The sequence below is a fragment of the Diospyros lotus genome, chromosome 11, assembly GCF_014633365.1.
Source record: "Diospyros lotus cultivar Yz01 chromosome 11, ASM1463336v1, whole genome shotgun sequence".
NCBI classification, from domain to species: Eukaryota; Viridiplantae; Streptophyta; class Magnoliopsida; order Ericales; family Ebenaceae; genus Diospyros; species Diospyros lotus.
This window is the reverse complement of record NC_068348.1, coordinates 12,537,498-12,556,988: the sequence shown is the minus strand read 5'-3', so window position 1 is coordinate 12,556,988 and position 19,491 is coordinate 12,537,498. Positions and strand designations below refer to the sequence as shown.

Here is a 19,491-nt window from a genome sequence, read left to right as displayed (position 1 = left end):
GCAAGAACTTATCTTGGTTCAGGAATGAAATGCCCTACATCTAGATTGTTGGTGACCAAGACAGGATCCATTAGAAAGCCAATAGGATACAACACTCCTTCTCGCACGCTCTTAGCTATGAACAATAGCCTCCCTCCCGAGAATACAAGGACCGAGCAAAGCTCTCTCTCAATTCTCTCTAGAACTCGTGCAAGATAATCTGAAAAGAATGAATGCTGAATACCTACCCCTGAACTTATCTGCCTTTATTTATAACAGATAGAGACAGTTACAACCAAGGACTTAGATGCAAATAAGAAAATAACAAGGACTTCCGGAAATAACATAAAGGAGTTATTTTCGTTATATTTTAAACACATAAAATATAAACATGCAAATTATTTCCCAGTTACATACAATGCCCTCTATCGAGATTTGACAACTTAACTAATGCAAATCCTAATAGTTGTGGAACTCTATATAGCTTGAAATTAGCCGCAAATGCATGTTTAAATCTGTGAAAACTGGGTATATTTTTCATTACTTCATTCGTAAAATATAAGTCCTCTTATAGAGATGAGGAATGTACAACATAGCAAGGATTTATTAAGGCTAAACATAGGAAAGTGTCACGAGCTACTCTTAATACTTTTAAATTCTTGTTGAATTTCAAAGAATTGGTAGAGTAAGGAGTAACTAACTGCACATGTTGCGATAGTTGTAGTGGCAGGAGACAATAAGAGTGGGAAGCTCTCTTTTCATTTGAATTGTAAGGAGATTAGTATAAAAAGACTGATCTCACCTGATTGAAGGCATGAATACATTGATTCCAATTTGGAAATTCTCTCTCTCTCTCTCTCTAAATTCTCTATTCTTCCCTCTGAATCCTCTCTCTCTCTCTGTGTGTCTGTTAATTCTTTTCCCTATTTTAATTCTCGGAGAAAATTGAGAACTCCCCTTTGTCAGGCTTGCACCCTGACAATTTGGTATCAGAGCGATCTCAGGCCAATCGAGTTGCGAGCAGATCTGGTGATGGTAGATGACACAAGGATGAAGAATATGGAGGCGCAACTACACTAATTCGGGTCCACGGTCTCGGACTTGCAGGTGCGGGTAGATCAACTCGAATTAGGATCAAATCGTAATCACAAGGCGATCATTTCTATTGACCGTAAATTGGATGGGGTGGTCAATCAGATTAGAGAGAGGTAGGAGCGCAAATCAGAGAGCAGCTACAAGGATTCGTGGTTATGTTTGTGCGGCAACAACCGATAAACCTCTCTCTAGATTTTTCTTCTAGATAAAGGGTGGATTTGATTCTTCCCAGCCAGGGGATGAGTTGTAGGAGACTAGGAACCTCTAAGGTTGGTGAGGAGCCTGGGGAAATGGGAGAGAATGTGATCGGCCGAAGGCAAGGAGGGAAAGGAAGCCTTGGCCACCTGGGGATACCAATGCCAAAATTGGATATCCCCATGTTTGATGGGAATACACTTCAATGGTGGATTAGGAGATGTGAAAGGGCCTTCAGTGTTCTAAAAATTGGCCTAGGCGGTTGCCCCGAATATGGCCTGGTCGGCCTCTCTAGGGCGTTGGCCTGATTAATTAGGCGGCGGCAGCGCCTAGCTGCCTGGGCGCGTTGCCTGGGATGCCTAATTTTTGGGTTTAAATCTTACCCTTTGTCGATTCCGAAGCCTCTCTTACTCCTCTTAGCCATCTCGCCCTCTCAGCCCAACGCCGCCACTGCTTCAACGCCGTCGGTACCTCCTCGTTACCTCCAGCTCTATCGCGACCTCCTCATCGCCTCTACGCCATCAAGCTTTGTCCTTGCTGCCGCTTCCTCACTGGATCAACACTGTCGCCGTCGTTGTCAAGCTCCATCTCTGCTTTCGCTTCCAACCCCTCTATCTCTCTCTTTCCGTGTCTCTCAAGCGCGGGTTGCTAGTGTTAGCTGTTAGGGTTTGTTATGTATTTAATTTTTTTTATTTAGCTGTTAGCTATTAGATATGTTAAATATATTATATATATATTTTTCTATTTCTATTTATATATTAGATTAGATATATTTATATTTTCTTTTCTATTTATATGTTAGATATGTTAGAATTTGTATTAGTATAGCTGTTAGTTTCTGTAAAGGGCAGATTTATGTGTTAGAAAATGTTTTATATTCTTATGTTTTATGTGTTTAGAATATAACGGAAATATCTGTTAGGTTATTTCCGATTAAAGCCTTGTATTTCCTTTTATTTGCATTTCAGTCCTTTAAGTTGTAACCGCCCCTATCTTTTATAAATAAAGACGGATAGGTTCTGTTTAGGGAGAGATAGAATCCGTCTATTGTATTCGCACATAGGAGTTGGAGAATTGAGAGAGAGCTTATGCTCGGTCCTTTGTTTTCTTGAGAGAGGCTATAGATTATTAGCCTAAGTGTGTGCGAGGAAGAGATCAGAGAGAAAGAGCTATATTCTTGTTTCTTTGATAGTGGATTCTGTCGGCATCATCTGGCAGTCTGGATGTAGGGCAACTTCTTGCCCGAACTAGGATAAGTCTTCTTGTTCTTATCTGTTATTGTTTTCCATTCTGATCTGATTCATCTTTTCTTTTGTTTCTATTTCTATCGGGTAAGTATTTGGGTGTGAGAGAGTGTTTAATTGTGTGAGGAATCAGATCCAAGACTCAACAATTTGGTATCAGAGCCTAGGATTTCACATAATTTCTTTCAAGATTCATCCAAGAACCCGTTAGATCAGTCTTAGAAACCTTCAAGAAATGGCAATGTCCGGTTCTGCATCTAGATATGATATTGAAAAATTTAATGGCACAAACGATTTTTCTTTATGGAAAATCAAGATGCAAGCCTCCTCGGAAATCTGGGTTTAAAGGAGGTGTTGAGAGAGGAACCATGGGATAAAGAACAGATAGGGGATAGTGCTAAAACCCTCTCGGCAGAACAGAAAGAAGACATAGAAGAGAAGGCTTTTAATACTTTAATCCTTAGCTTAGGAGATAAGGTATTAAGGGAAGTGTCAAAAATGACCATTGCCTTAGGAATTTGGAAAAGATTGGACAATTTGTACTTAACAAAAACCTTGTCTAGCAGGTTATATCTAAAGACTAAATTCTTTACATTTAAGATGAAAGAAAAACAAAAGCTGCAAGACCATATAGATGAATTTAATAAACTATGCCTAGATCTAGAAAACATCAATGTTAAATATGATAATGAAGATAGGGCATTAGTTTTATTACATTCTTTGCCTCAGTCATATGAGCATTTTGTAGATATTCTGCAGCATGGCAGAGATAATTTGTCTTTAGAAGATGATATAGGAGTCCTAAATTCAAAAGATTTAAGGTATAACCAAGCAGAAAGACCCTCCAGTGGAGATGTTCTGACTGCAAGATCTAGGGGTACAAAAAAGGATTCCAAAGGGAAAAATAAATCTAGATCTAAGTCTAAGAATGGGAGGGGTCCAGTTAAGTGTTATCACTGTCAAGAAGAAGGGCATTTTAAGAGAGACTGTCCAAAAAGGAAGAAAGATTTCAAGGATAAAAAAGCCTCGGATGGTGGAGTTTCAGTGTGCGAGTTTGGGTATGATAGTTCTGATGCATTAACAGTATCTCAGAACTCAGTAAAAGATATGTGGATCTTGGATTTAGGCTGCTCCTTTCACATGTCACCCAATAGACACTAGTTTGAAAATTTTCAGGAAGTGGATGGGGGTAAGGTTCTTCTTGGAAATGATCATATGAGTGTAAGGTCCTAGGTATTGGAGATGTTAGGCTTAAAATGCCTAACAATACCTTCGGGACTCTTCAAGGGGTAAGATATATCCCAGAGTTAAAAAGGAATTTAATCTCTCTAGAAGCTTTAACTAAATCTGGCCATAGTTTTAAAGGAGAGGGAGAAATTCTTAAGGTATTTCGAGGATCCCTAGTATGTATGAAGGCAAACCAGTAGAATAGAATTTATATTCTGCAAGCATCTGTTTTAGATGGGGAAGCAGCTGTGACTGGCAGTAAGGATGTCTCAATCTCGAGATTATGGCACCTTAGGATGGCTCACATTAGTGAGCTTGGCCTTAAAGAATTAGCAAACCAAGGGATTTTACAAGGAAACCAAGTGGCAGGATTAGTTAAGTGTGAATCATGTATCTATGGAAAGACTACCAAGGTAAAATTCAATAAAACTGCTATTCACTCTTCTAAGGGTCCTTTAGATTACATTCATAGTGACTTATGGGGGCCAGCCCAAACTGTTACTTATGGTGGAGCTAGGTATTTTTTGTCCATAATAGATGATTTTTCTAGAATGGTATGGATCTATGTTTTGAAAACAAAAGAGCATACTTTTGAGGCATTTAAAACATGGAAGACCATGATAGAAAATCAAAAGGGAAGGAAGATAAAGACCATTAGGACTGACAATGGTCTTGAGTTCTGCATCAAGGAGTTTACCGATCTATGCAAATGAAGTGGGATAGTTAGGCATTTGACTGCCCCAGGAACTCCTAGGCAAAATGGGCTTGCCGAGGGGATGAATAGGACTCTCTTAGAGAGAGTTAGGTGTATGTCGTTTCATGCAAACCTCTCAAAGGCATTTTGGGGAGAAGCAGTGAATACTGCAGCCTATGTGTTAAATAGATCTCCCTCAGCTGCAATTGAATTTAAAACTCCTTATGAAAAATGGACAGGTCACAAACCTAGTCTAAAACACCTAAGGGTATTTGGGTGCATATCATATGCCCATGTAAAGCAAGGAAAGCTGGATCCTAGGGCTCAAAAATGCATTTTTATAGGATATCCAACTGGGGTCAAAGGGTACAAACTATGGAGTCTAGAACCTGAAAACCAAAAGATCTTAGTTACTAGGGATGTCATTTTTGATGAGAATTTAGTAGCTAAGGGTCTGCATGATAATGGAAGAGATGTGCCATCATCTTCAATAGAGAATGTAGAATTAGGATGGCATGGAGACTCTCCCAAGTGCAGAAACATCTGGCTCTCAAAACCAGGACTTGGAACATTAGGTAGACCTAGAAGAACCCATTGCTGACCAAGATTTTGACCCTCATGGAGAAAGGCAAGAGGGTTCAGATGCAGAAGATGAGCTTGACCAGCATAGATATAATGTTGCTAGGGATAGGCAGAAAAGAGAAACAAAACCCCCTAAGAGATATGGCTTTGCAGATTTGGTTTCATATGCTCTTATGAGTGCATTTGAGGTTGCAGGTGATGAACCTCAATCATATGAGGAAGCAATATCCTCTAAGGACTCAAGTAAGTGGATTAAGGCTATGGAATCAGAAATAAACTCTCTTAAGGAAAAATCAAACCTGGACTTTAGTTGATAGACCTAAGATGCAGAGAATAGTGGGCTGTAAATGGCTTTATAAAATAAAGGAAGGAGCAAGGAGTGATCTTAAGCCTAGATATAAAGCCAGGCTGGTTGCAAGAGGGTTTACTCAGGTTGAGGGAATTGATTATAATGAGGTATTTTCCCCTGTTGTAAGGCACATCTCAATAAGAATGCTTCTAGCCATAACTGCTCACATGGATTTGTGTTTAGAACAAATGGATGTTACTACTACTTTCTTACATGGAGATCTAGAAGAAAAGATTTTCATGGAGCAGCCAAAGGGGTTCAAATCAAAAGGAAAAATAGAGCAAGTATGCCTTCTTAAGAAATCCCTATATGGGCTTAAACAATCCCCTCGCCAATGGTATAAAAGATTTGATACTTTTATGATTGATCATGGGTTTGTAAGAAGTTCATATGATTGCTGTGTATATTTTAAGAAAATATCTAACAGTATATTCTTGTATCTTTTATTATATGTTGATGATATGTTGATTGCAAGTCAATCAAGGGAAGAAATCCAGCAGTTAAAATTGGAATTAAAATTAGTTTTTGAAATGAAAGATCTAGGAGAAGCAAGAAAGATATTGGGAATTGAAATTAAGAGGGATAGAAAGGTTAGAACCCTAGGTCTATCGCAAGAGAATTACTTAAGAAAATTAATTCAAAGGTTTGGTATGACAGAATCAAAGGCTGTTAGCACTTCGTTTGCTCAGCATATTAAGCTTTCAGCAAGTCAATCTCCTATAAATGAGGATGATGAGGCAGAAATGAGGAATGTCCCATACTCTAGTGCAGTAGGAAGCTTGATGTACAGCATGGTCTGTACTCGGCCAGATCTTGCTCATGCCATGAGTGTAGTTAGTCGATTTATGGCAAACCCAGGGAAGTCTCATTGGAGTGCTGTCAAGTGGATGTTTAAATACCTAAAAGGATCATTAGGTATTGGTTTAGTTTATGGTGGAGCAAGGAAAGAATTAGAAGCTAAGATCCTAGGATACTCCGATGCAGATTATGCAGTGGATCAGGATAGGAGGTCAACCACTGGCTATGTTTTCAAGATTTGGAATGCCACAATTAGCTGGAAGGCCAGTCTACAACATGTTGTAGCTTTATCCACTACTGAGGCAGAGTATATTGCCCTAGCAGAGGCAATAAAAGAGGCCATGTGGTTGAAAGGGCTTCTAGGGGAATTGCTAGGAAGGGAGATAGATACAACCCTAAGATGTGATAGCCAAAGTGCCATTCACCTAGCTAAAAACCAAGCTCATCATGAACGCACAAAACATATTGATGTTCGTTTGCATTTTATCAGGGAGATTCTTGACAGGAAACTGTTGAAGCTGGAAAAGGTAGCGGGAGAAGAAAATGCAGCGGATATGTTCACCAAGGCTGTACCTGCAGTCAAAATGAAGCACTGCATGAAGCTACTTAATGTAGCTTGAAGGAATCTAAGCTCTTAAGCTTAGGAGGAAGCTAGAAGATGGAAGAAAAGGAAGCTGTGGCAGAATCTGGAAGTTTGAAGTCTTAAAGCTAAACTAATCAAATTGGTGGAGAAATTGTTAGAATTTGTATTAGTATAGCTGTTAGTTTCTGTAAAGGGCAGATTTATGTGTTAGGAAATGTTTTATATTCTTATGTTTTATGTGTTTAGAATATAACGGAAATATCTCTTAGGTTATTTCCAATTAAAGCCTTGTATTTCCTTTTATTTGCATTTCAGTCCTTTAAGTTGTAATCGCCTCTATCTTTTATAAATAGAGGCGGATAGGTTCTGTTTAGGGAGAGATAGAATCCATCTATTGTATTCGCACATAGGAGTTGGAGAATTGAGAGAGAGCTTATGCTCGGTCCTTTGTTTTCTTGAGAGAGGCTATAGATTATTAGCCTAAGTGTGTGTGAGGAAGAGATCAGAGAAAGAGCTGTATTCTTGTTTCTTTGATAGTGGATTCTGTCGGCATCATTTGGCAGTCTGGATGTAAGGCAACTTCTTGCTCGAACCAGGATAAGTCTTCTTGTTCTTATCTGTTATTGCTTTCCATTCTGATCTGTTTCATCTTTTCTTTTGTTTCTATTTCTATCGGGTAAGTATTTGGGTGTGAGAGAGTGTTTAATTGTGTGAGGAATTAGATCCAAGACTCAACAAGATATATATCTAATATATAATGTTAGATATATATATATATATTTTCATGCCACTTTCAACTTTGATTTAATTGAAAATAACATCAAGTTACATCACAAAGTTAAAAAAAAATAAAAAAAAATCAACAGTTTTCCTAAGCCCGCCTAGGCGCCCTAGGCGCTAGGCCCTAGGCCCTAGCTTAGCGCTCGACTAGCGCCTAGCGTGGTTTAGAACACTAGGCCTTTGAGTGGATTGGAATTTCAGAGAACCAAAAGGTAGCCATGGCTGCATCCTACCTCAACGATGCTGGGGATGATTGGTATCAAGGATAGGCGAAGATGAGGAAGGAGTGTCCCTGGGTAGAGTTTGCGACAGAACTCTGCGAGAGGTTTGGAGAAAGGGGAATGACTGATGTGGTGGAAGAATTTAATAAGATCATGCAAAGTGGATCGATGGCTGAGTACCAGAGAAGGTTTGAAGAGCTAAAGACGCTGATGCTCAACCATAACTCCTACCTCACGGAGGCTTATTTTGTCTTCAGTTTTATTAGTGGGCTGAATGAGGAGTTAAAGCCTATGGTGAAAGTATTACAGCCACAAACTCTTAAGCATGCCACTAATAGTGCTCGATTGCATAAGCCGATAGTGGAAGCGCTCATGAAAAAGCAACAGTTGGTGAGCAGGGGAGGAACACACAATATGTTAACTCTCGTGGGGAAGGCTCAGGTCAGAGAAAATTGGAAGGGAGCATAAGGAATGCAGAGTTTACTACCACCAGCTTCTAAAACTCAAGGGGAGAGACTGATAGAACATAGGAGGCAGGCCAACCTTTGCTACAAGTGCGGGGATAGGTATTTTCCGAGACACCAATGTAAGAAATAGTTACTGTTGCTAGATGGAGAGAAGGAGTTCTTGGAGGAAGAAGAGGTACTGGAGGCCCTTAAAGAAGGAGAGGAAGACAATGGTGAGATTTTGCTGCATGCCCTAAGGGCCTAGCTAACAATAAGATCCTTAAAGTGGAAGGAAGAGTGGGGGATTGCAAGCTTATGATTCTTATAGACAGTGGGAGCACCCACTGTTTTATAGATGAAGAGATGGCTAAGAGGCTGAAGTGTTCACTAATTAACACCTAGCCCCTCACAGTGATAGTGGCAAAAGGGAGTAAAGTGGTTAGCAAATCAGCTTGTGCAGGCTTTTGTTGGACCATACAAGGAGAAAGCTTCGAGACAGATCTTAGGTTGCTTAAATTGGGAGGTTGCGATATAGTCTTGGGAGTAGACTGGATGAAGCACGTGAGCCCTATATGCTTTGATTTTAATAAGATGGAAGTAACTTTTGAGAATGAGGGTAGTAGAAGGTTGACACTAGTGGGAAGCAAGGAGGTGGGCATGTGTAAAATGATCACTGGCAAAAGGTTGCAGTACTCAAGTTGAAGATGAGTAAGGTGACCCAACTCTTCTCTATCCAAGCAGTAAAAGAAGAAGAGGAGCCAATGGAGCAAAGTGGATTGCTATTGGTGGTGAGTAGCCCGCACCAAACTACTTGGGAGGTAAGACAACTTGACTCATTAGATTTACAGTTGGTTGAATATGAGGATCTATTCAAAGAGTCTACAACCCTACCTCCACCCCGAACCCATGACCACACAATTAGCCTTAAACCCCAATCTGAACCTTGCAATTCCAAGGCCTATCATTATCCTCTAGCTCAGAAAACTGAAATAGAGAGAATCATCAAAGAAATGCTAAAAAACTCTCTAATCCAACATAGCCACAACCCCTTTGCATCCCCTGTGTTGGTTAAAAAGAAAGATGGTTCATGGCGCTTTTGTGTGAATTACTGACAGTTGAACGCCATGACTATCAAGGACAAATTCCCAATCCCACTTATTGAAGATCTCTTGGATGAATTGAGGGGGGCATCTATTTTTTCTAAACTAGACTTTCGAGCTGGCTATCACCAGATTAGGATGAACCCAAAAGATATCCACAAAACTGCCTTCCTTACCCATCAAGGCCATTACGAATTCTTGGTAATGCCCTTTGGCCTCACCAATGCACCCGTTACATTCCAATCCTTGATGAACCAAATATTCAAACCACACCTACATAACTTTATACTTGTGTTTTTTTAATGACATTCTGGTGTATAGCCGAGACTTTGATCAACACCTTACACACCTAAAGGCTACTTTTGAGATTCTTAGAGTTAACCAACTGTACATCAAAAAGTCGGAAGTGTTCATTTGCACAAAGACAAGTGGAATATGTGGGGTATGTTATTTTTGGTGATGGGGTTAGTACTGACCCTAGTAAGGTGGTAGCCATACAGGAGTGGCCAAGACCTACAAACATAAAGTCCTTAAGGGGCTTTCTCGGGTTGACAGGGTACTATCGATGATTTGTGAAGGGGTATGGTGTAATAAGTCGGCCACTATCACAATTGTTGAAGAAGGATGGATTCAGGTGGGGACCAAAGGCTGAGATAGCATTTGAGCACTTGAAGAAGGCCATGAGTGAGGTGCTGGTGTTGGGATTGCTGGATTTCAACAAAACGTTTGTGGTTGAAACAAATGCTTGTGATAATGGGGTGGGAGCTGTATTGATGCAAGAAGGCAGACCCATAGCCTTCCTCAGCCATGCAATGGCCCCAAGACATGAAGGGCTAAGTATTTACGAGAAAGAGTTCGTGGCAGTCCTATTGATAGTGGAAAAATGGAGGCACTATTTGGAGGGAGGACAGTTTGTGATCAAGATTGACCACCAGAGTCTTAAGTACCTATTGCAGCAGAGACTCCACACGTAATTACAAAAAAAAGGTATAGACAAGTTAATGGGGCTTGATTACACAATACAATATAAAAAAGGGAAAGATAATGTGGTGGCAGATGCTCTATCTCGCTATATGGGGAAGGGAGAAATAGGAGACATTTTGGCAGCCATACTCAAGTGGTATCAAGAAATAGCAAGTAGTTATGAGTCTGATGAGTCAGTTAAAGAGATATTGGAGCAGCTGGTGTTGGACCCTAATAGCAAGAAGGGGTACACATTGCAGAACGGGGTGCTAAGATATAAAGAAAGAATAGTGGTTGGAGATTGCCCATAGATTAAAGACAAGATCCTCCATACCTTACACAGATCCCCTTTGGGTGGACATTTAGGGATTCAAAACACATACCTCAAGGTAAAGCAACTTTTCTTGTGGCCAAAATTGAAGGAAGTAGTAGTTAAGTTTGTTATGGGGTGATGCTTGTAAATGATGCAAATATAAAACGGTGGCCACACCGGGGCTCTTACAGCCTTTGGACATTCTAGGGCAAGCATGGGAAAGCCTGTCCATGGACTTTGTGGAAGGGCTTCCTAAGTCAGAGGGCAAGAATTGTATACTGGTAGTGGTTGATCGACTCACAAAGTTTGCCCATTTCATAGGGTTGTCCCACCCCTATACCACTCAAGAGGTTGCGAGTGTCTTTTTAGTCCAGGTTATTACGTTGCCTGGGGTTCTTAAGACTATTATCTCTAACCGTGACAATGTCTTTACTAGCCTGTTTTGGCAGACTCTTTGGAAGAATATGGGAACCAAACTCAGCATGTCATCAGCTTACTATCCTCAAACGGATGGGCAGACTGAGAGGGTTAATCAATGCTTAGAAAACTACTTAAGGTGCCTAAGTTTTCAGCAGTCAAAGCAGTGGTACAAGTGGCTGGCATTAGCTCAGTGGTGGTACAATTCCAGCCACCACAACTCCATACAGAGGTCACCATTTGAAGCTCTTTTTGGATATAAACCCCCATTCCTCCCAGTACCCTCTGAGTTTATTAAGGTAGCTGTGGTGGATGACTATCTTTAGCAGAGGCAAGGGATTCTTCAGCAGTTAAAGAAAAACTTAGCTATGACACGTAACAGAATGAGGCAGCAAACAGACAAGGGGAGAAGTGAAAGGGAGTTTTCAGTGGGAGAATCAGTGTACCTAAAGTTGAGACCAATGCAGGTGAGGGCTGTGATTGGAGAGGCAACTACTAAAATTGAGCCCGAGGTACTATGGTCCATTCTCTATGGTAGCAAGATTGGGAAAGGTCGCTTATCAGCTCCAATTACTGGAAGGGTCTCTAATTCACCTGGTATTTCACGTGTCATTGCTTAAAAGATGTGTGGGAGACCAACCTACCAGTTCCCGCCTACCCACCAAAAGCCTAGGGAAAGAGTTAGCAAGTGAACCAGAAGCTATCTTAGACCGAAGAGTGATCCATCAGTAAGGGGTTGCCTTAATGCAAGTGTTAGTGAAGTGGAGCCGGCTACCTACCGAAGACAACACATGGGAATACCTCCTGGAATTGCTCAAGCAATTCCTGAGAGCTGCAAGGTTGCTTTGTATTTCTAGAGGACAAGAAAGTCTTCAAGGGGAGGGTAATTGTCACGAGCTACTCTTAGTACTTTTAAATTCTTGTTGTATTTCGAAGAATTGGTAAGAGTAAGGAGTAACTAACCGCACATGTAGCGGTAGTTGTAGTGGCGGGAGACAATAAGAGCGGGAAGCTCTCTTTTCATTTGAATTGTAGGGAGATCAGTATAAAAAGACTGATCTCACTTGATTGAAGACATGAATACATTGATTCCAATTCGAAAATTCTCTCTCTCTCTCTAAATTCTCTATTCTTCCCTCCGAATCCTCTCTCTCTCTCTCTCAATTCTCTTCCCTATTTGAATTATCGGAGAAAATTGAGAACTCCCTCTGTCAGGCTTGCACCCCGTTAAAAAGATTTGACTATACACAAATAGGAAGTTTCCTAAACAATATAGGAAAGATTCCTAAATACAGATTTAGAAATTCCCAAAAGCTAAAGATATAATTAACTTATAAATTAAGGATAACTTGACTAACAACTCTCTTTGAGATGCTAGCCAAGTTTTCTTATTTCTTTTTTCGGGAACCAACACTACCCCTCAAGGTGGTGAATGGATATCCACCATTCTCAGCTTACCTACCAGCTCTTCAAACCTTTTAGTGGGCAATCTCTTTGTCAAAAGATCAGCTAGCTATTTTCCTAAGGGGACATATGGTACATAGATCAAACTAGCTTCCAACTTCTCCTTTATGAAATATTTGTCTATCTCCACATGCTTGGTTCTATTGTGTTGCACGGGGTTATGTGTAATACTTATAGCTGATTTGTTATCACAACACAACTTAATTGCTCCATTGCTAACAATCTTTAGGTCTTCCAGAATAATTCTCAGCCACAACAATTCACACTGCCCTAGGGCCATGGCCCTAAATTCGGCCTCAGTACTAGATCTAGCCACTATACTTTGCTTCTTACTTCTCTAGGACACCAAGTTCCCCCCTAAGAACACACAATACCTTGTTGTGGAGCGCATATCAGTTAAAGACCCAACATAATCTACATTCGTATACCCTGTAATATCCAAGTCATTGCCCGATTTGAACAAAATCCCTTTGCTAGGTGTTGTTTTCAAGTAACATAGGATTCTCCTTACAACCTGCATATGTTCCTCCGTTAGACTATGCATGAATTGACTCACCAAGCTAATAACAAATGCAATATTTGGCTGAGTGTGTGACAAATAGATCAGTCGCCCCACCAATATTTGATATCTTCCTTTGTCCACCGGCTGATAATTAGAATTTTCCCCCAATTTGATGATAGGTTCTACTGGGATACTTGCACCTTAACCTCCCATCGGTCCTGTTTCCTCTAACAAATCCAAAAACTGACTTACTACACTCACAACAAATAAAATATCAGGACGTGTGACTGTGAGGTAATTAAGCTTGCCAACTAATCGACGGTAGCACCCAAGGTTAGAAAGAGGCTCCCTCTGTCTTGGTAACAATTTGACGTTCCGATCCATAGGGGTGTTTGTTGGCTTACTTCCAAGCAACCCTGTCTTCTGTAGCATATCCAAGGCATACTTTCATTGAGAAATATAGATGCCCTGCTTTGATCGAGCTACCTCAATACCCAAAAAATATTTCAAGGGACCCAAATCCTTAGTCTAAAATTGTTGGTGAAAATGTGCCTTCAATTCAGTGATACCAACATCATCATTCCTTGCAAGTACTATATCATCGACATATATCACTAGATGAATGTGGTGGTCAGATTGAGAGCGATAAAAATAGAATGATCAGCTCTACTATGAGTTAACTCTTAACTCAAGAACAGCTAAACTGAATCAATCAAACCAAGATCGAGGAGACCGTTTTAGTTTGTATAAGGATTTTCAAAGGTGACACACTAGCCCAGACTCCCCCGGAGCAACAAAGCTAGGAGGTTGCTTCATATATATCTCTTCTTGTAAATTGTTATAAAGGAAGGCATTCTTGATGTCTGGTTGATGAAGAGGCCAATGAAACATAGTAGTAAGGGAGAAAAAAAGGCGAACAGAGGAGATCTTAGCAACTTGAGAAAATGTATTGCCATAATCAAGGCCAAAAACTTGAGGCAACAAGACAAGCCTTAAGGCGATCAATCCAGCCATCAGGACCAACTTTAACAATGTAAACCCAACGACAACCAATAGAAGACTTACCTTTGGGAAGAGGTACCAAGTCCCAAGTCCCAAGTCCTAGTGGAATTAAGGTAGACATTTCTTCAACCATAAAAGCCTGCCACTTGAGATGGGAAAGAGCTTCCGGACAGTGTTCTAAAATGCACTAGGCGCTAGTCGGGTGCCAGACTAGGGCCTAGTGCCTAGGCTGCCTAAGCAGTGCACAGAAAAAATATTTCAAATTTAAATAAAATTCATATTTATATATATATATAAACAGATTATATAGAGGCTATATATATATAAATATTTCTCTATAACATTGAGAGGTAGTTGGGTATTGAATAACATGTATTATATTAAAAAAAATAATATTAAAGAGAAATGAAAGGCAACTGGAAATTGGGTGAGACTGCCGTTACTAATTTATATATATATTAAGATGTAATGTATGTATATATACATATATAATGTTAGCAACTACTATATTAATAACATAAATATATAAATATATATATTACTAACATAATATATTAATATCATATAATAGTAGGGGAATGAGAAGAGTAGAGCAGCTTGGTGGAAATTTCTAGCATATTGGACGCACAAAGGGCTTCCACCTCCACTGCCATTTTCTCTCTCCCTCCCATGTGCTTTCACTTGAATATATATATATATATATCTATATATAATATATGATATTAAAATAGGATGAATAAAAGGCAACAGTAAGAGCCTTCTTCGGAGTCTTGTCTTTTTGTTCCCCGAACCCTCCAAAATGCGTGAGTGTGCATTCTGCTTCTTTAGTGCTGCCTCGGTGCTCTGATTGTTTTCTTCCTCTTTTCTGTCCATTTGCTTAATCTGCTGGATTGGTTCTTCTGACCTCCATGGCAGCACCAGGCACAGTGAAATTGAGCTTCTAGCGTACAACTCAATATTAGCATACACGTACGCTGCATGCATGTCTGGGCGACCCAAGTGCTTAGGCGCCGCCGTGGCCGCCTAGGCGCTGATTGGTCCAGATTAATCGGCCTAGCGTCTAAGGGTGCCGATTAACAATTATTTGCGGCGGCCAGTGGCCGCCCAAGCCGCCTTTTAGAACACTACTTTCAAAACAGATTTAGGAAGATAAACATAAGATAAAGAAGAAACAAAAGCGGAATATCTAGGGGACAAAGCATTATAACTAACAAAATGTGAAATGGGATGGAGAGTGGTGCAATGACGAGTACTTTTATGAAGAGCAATAGGTAAATGAAGATTAGAAGCACGAGGGAGACAAACTAGAGGAGGAAGAACCAATGGGCATAGAAGACGAGTTAGTGGATGGCTCCCTTGGATTGGCGACGATAGGCGCTACTGGTGGGGCCACTAGTTGAGGACGCCGTTAATAGACTTGAAGATCGGGGCAATCAAGACGAGAAATAGAGTGTAGTGGAGAAGGGGAAGAGGAAAGGCCAAGAAAAGGAATAGGCAAAGGTATGCCAGTAGACACAGACTTGGAGAACTCAAACGAAGGGAGAAAATAAGGAGATGACTCAAAGAAGGTAACATGTTAAGGCAATATCATCCCAGTATTGAAGTGGTACATGCATTATGAAGAAGAAGCGTGCTGATAGTCTCAATTAAATGACAATTCTTTCGTTCAGCCACCTCATTTTGTTGTGGGGTTCTAGGACCTGAAGTTTGGCGAAAAATCCCATTGGATGCCATATAGGATTTAAATGGCGAGGACAAATATTCAAGAGTATTATCACTACGGAGAACATGGATAGGCACATTAAACTGAGTTCTAATTTCAACACAAAATGTAGTGAAGACAAAATATAATTCTGAACGCGTTTTCATTAAATATAGCCATGTAGTTGGAGAAAGATCATCAATAAATGTTAAAAAATAATGAAAACCTTCTTTTGAACTGACACGACTGGGACCCTATACATTCGAATGAACCATTGAAAAATGAGAACTAACATGTTTGTTGATTCTACTTGATAAAGAACTACGATTATGTTTCCCAAGTTGACAAGACTCATACTCTAAATGATCTTCAAGGCCATGTCTAAAAAACCAAAAATATCAATTGTTGATGACCAAGCAGAATAATTGTCCTTTCAATTTCTCCATGGTAATAACTAGTGTGCTTGAAAAATAGGGAATGGTTACAGTTGTGGACATGGTGGAGAGGCTTGTGGATGAAGAGTGTGTTGTAGATGAAGGCATGGTACAGAAAGAACAACCTGTTGTTCTGGATGATTGGATTTGGAGCAGGTCGGATTTGGGCAAGATTTGGGTGAGAAGCTGTCATGAGAAGTTCCCAGATTACTGAATTTTTAATTTCTTTTATGGCTGTAATTTTTTGCTATTTCTTTATTGTTGTAACTTGCTATTTCTTACTGTTGTAGTTAAACCTATAGGGGCCCACATGTAAGGGCTAAAATAGGATAAAAAGGTTGGTTACAAAAGAAGGGGGAGAATAGAATCTGCTATGGTAGCATCTATCATCCCAATTGATTGTATATTCTCTCCAAGGCTCTCTTGGGGGATTATCGAAGAATTGAATTTTGAGTTTTATTCCAAATTCTCTCAACTCTCTCTCATTTCTCCCTACTCTCTTTCGTCTCTTTTCTCTGTTCTTGTTCTATTCCTGCATCTTCCTAATTCACATTAGAATTAGGAGAGCAAATCAATCATGGTCAGACCATGACAAGTTTGGTATTAGAGCCACCATCTTCGGCTAGTACATTGGGATAAAGGCGATGACGGAGGGAACTCGCATGAAAACCTTAGTGTCGCAGTTGCAACAGTTCAACTCAACTATGGCCGATACCCATAATCGGATTGAGTAATTGGAGTAAGGAGCTACCCAGAGTCATGAAGCGATCGTGGCATTGGATCACAAGGTAGAGAGCTCCATGGAGGGTCTGGAGTGAAGATTGGAAGGCTCCATAGCGAGGGGAGAGAAGATCTGGGAGCCTAAATGTAGCAGTTTACGGTAATGTTTGCTTGCCAGAACAAGGTAAGTTTGTCTCCTGATTTCCCTCCTAGAGAGAGAACATATCCAATTCTACATGGGAATAGGAGGGATAGGGGACAGGGCACCTCGGAGATTGAGGTTGACCCAGAAGAAGAGTTGGAAGGATTACTAGACTGGGGATAGGATGGTCCAATTAATCCCCACCATCCAAGGTTTCCCATGCCTCGGATGGAAATCCCACATTCGAGGGAGTTAATCCTCGCTGGTGGCTTAGAAAATGTGAAAGAATTTTTGATTGGTATAACATTCCTGAGGGGTATAGGGTATCATTGGGGTCAACCTACTTCAATGAAGTGGTTGATGCCTGGTATCAAGGGTGTTTAAGCTTGAAGAGAAATTGCACTTGGGTGGAGCTTTTGGAGAAATTGTGTGAAAGATTTGGGGAGAGGAGCATGGTGGTTATTATAGAAGAGTTCAATGAACTCAAACAAACTGGGAGTGTAGAGTCCTATTGAATGCGTTTTGAGGAGCTACGATCTCTCATGATCCAACATAACCCTCATCTATCTGAAACCTATGTCATGTCTAGTTATTTGAGTGGACTCAATTATGAGCTTAGACTTATGGTGAAGGTGTTGAGACCTCATACTGTAGAACAAGCAGCAGAGAGTGCTCGTCTACAGGAATTGGTGGTGGAGGCTCTATTAAAAAAATAGAGACAACAAACAAGGGGAATGGTTGCAAGAGCTTATAACTTGGGGGGAGAGGGATATAGTTGGGAACCAGTGAAGGTAAACAGTGGGAATAAGAATGGCCTCTGTTTTTGTTGTGAGGACAAATACCACCCCGGTCATCAGTGCAAAAGGCAAATTCTATTGCTAGAAGGGAATGAAGAGAATGAATTAGGGGAGGTAGAGGAAGTGGACTGTGAGGATATGGAAGAGGAAGATAATGAAGAGAGATCCATTCACGCTTTGAAGGGAGTAGTTGTAACACCCTGTTTCACAAGACAATGCTACTAAGCAAAACTTAGAATTCGGGGCATTGGGGAAACTCATAATAATGGAGGCAAAGGATCGAAACTTGAAATGTTAAATGGATGGGGCTTCCATAAGCTAATACATCATGGATATGTCCCCATAGTACCTATTTTAAACAACCATACACACCCCATCTATAATACAACCGTAGGACACACACACCTTTTTACATGCCTTGACTCAAGCATCCTAACTGTTATTTACAATATAAATATCTAGATTACAATAACAACTTTAAGTAAAGCTAAACTAAGCGTCTACCACTTCATTGCCTTTGCTGGAACTTGGACTTGGGACACCTAGCACGTTTGAATATGTCATTGTAAGATATGAACATCTTAATGAGTGATTCAAGGAAAGAAATTAGTGCGTGCATATGCAATATGTAAAGATGTTATGAAACCTCCCTGTCTGGTCAAGATGTCGAGGTGTTGCAATCACCCCCGTTGATCCATCATGTTCTAACTCCTCACATACCGTTCCCCGGTCTCACATGATGGCCCTAACGTCAATTAACCACACACACCACGATAATGCATGACAAAACAAAGAGATATGTTCGAGTAAAGGAAAACATGATATGCAAGCCAACATTCACACACAAATGAAACCAAAGATGGCTGAGATGAAGTGAGATACATGCAAGAATCACTCACCTTTCTATTTTACCTTTCGAATACACTATTCACAGTTGTCGAGTTGGGTTTTCTACAGAAAACATGAATTTTCGTAAACCAAACACCAAATATTTTACATAGGGTTGTAGGAAATAATCTAATTAATTTTTTTGGAAAGTTGCAGGTGAAAAGAAGGCTGCATGCGCGATCACGCATCGTCAGGGGGACAGACGCGACTGTACGTGCAAGTAGGACTAGTATGTGCTGGTCATCTTTTCCAGCAACGGCTAACGTGATTACGACTAGCCTCAATTTTTTTGCTATTTTCTCACTCATTTTAACTCTGTTTTGACCCTCGTTTGATCCTACGGCTTCCTTTTTTCTTCCCTTAACTTGATTATAAGCTTAAATTGGACTTACCTTGTTGCTTTCTGGTGGTTCAAGCCCAACCTTCACTCTTTCTTTCAGAATACTCCCCACACCCTTAAGAATAGAATTCTCACCTCAAATCAGCCTACTCTCGCCTTAATCCTCTTGAGTTGCCTCAAAACCTTCCCCCAAGGCTTAATTTATAGAAAGCTCCGACCAATCACCACCTTCCACTTGCTATGCCTCCTAGCCACCTTGTTTTGTGTGCTCATGATTACCTCCAATCATCAGTTTGGTCGGTTCGTTTCTCCGGCGAGTTCGTTTCGGGTTTTAAAAAATTACACTTTGGCCTGGAGTTTCATATATTTGCACTTTGCCCCTTATTATTCAAACCCTTGAATTAGCCTTGATTCCTCCAATCACCCTTAGAATAATGGTTCTTTGTATCAATTCCTGAAGTTTTGGAAATTTACACTTGTTGCGTGAATTTTTCAAAAATTACACTTACACCCG

The 19,491-nt window shown here is 40.4% G+C and overlaps 1 protein-coding gene across 2 annotated transcripts in view; it reads left to right on the top strand.

Annotated features, from left to right (window-relative positions):
* Window positions 1-19,491, top strand: part of LOC127812951 (copper chaperone for superoxide dismutase, chloroplastic/cytosolic) — a 34,143-nt gene that overhangs the window by 5,257 nt on the left and 9,395 nt on the right. Inside the window, exon 5 of one of the 2 annotated variants that reach the window (XM_052353569.1) lies at window positions 18,794-18,847. The exons of the other annotated variant lie outside the window; for it this stretch is intronic. Coding sequence (XP_052209529.1) covers window positions 18,794-18,847 — 54 coding nt within the window. The remainder of the gene's footprint in view (window positions 1-18,793; window positions 18,848-19,491) is intronic. 2 annotated transcript variants of the gene reach the window in all.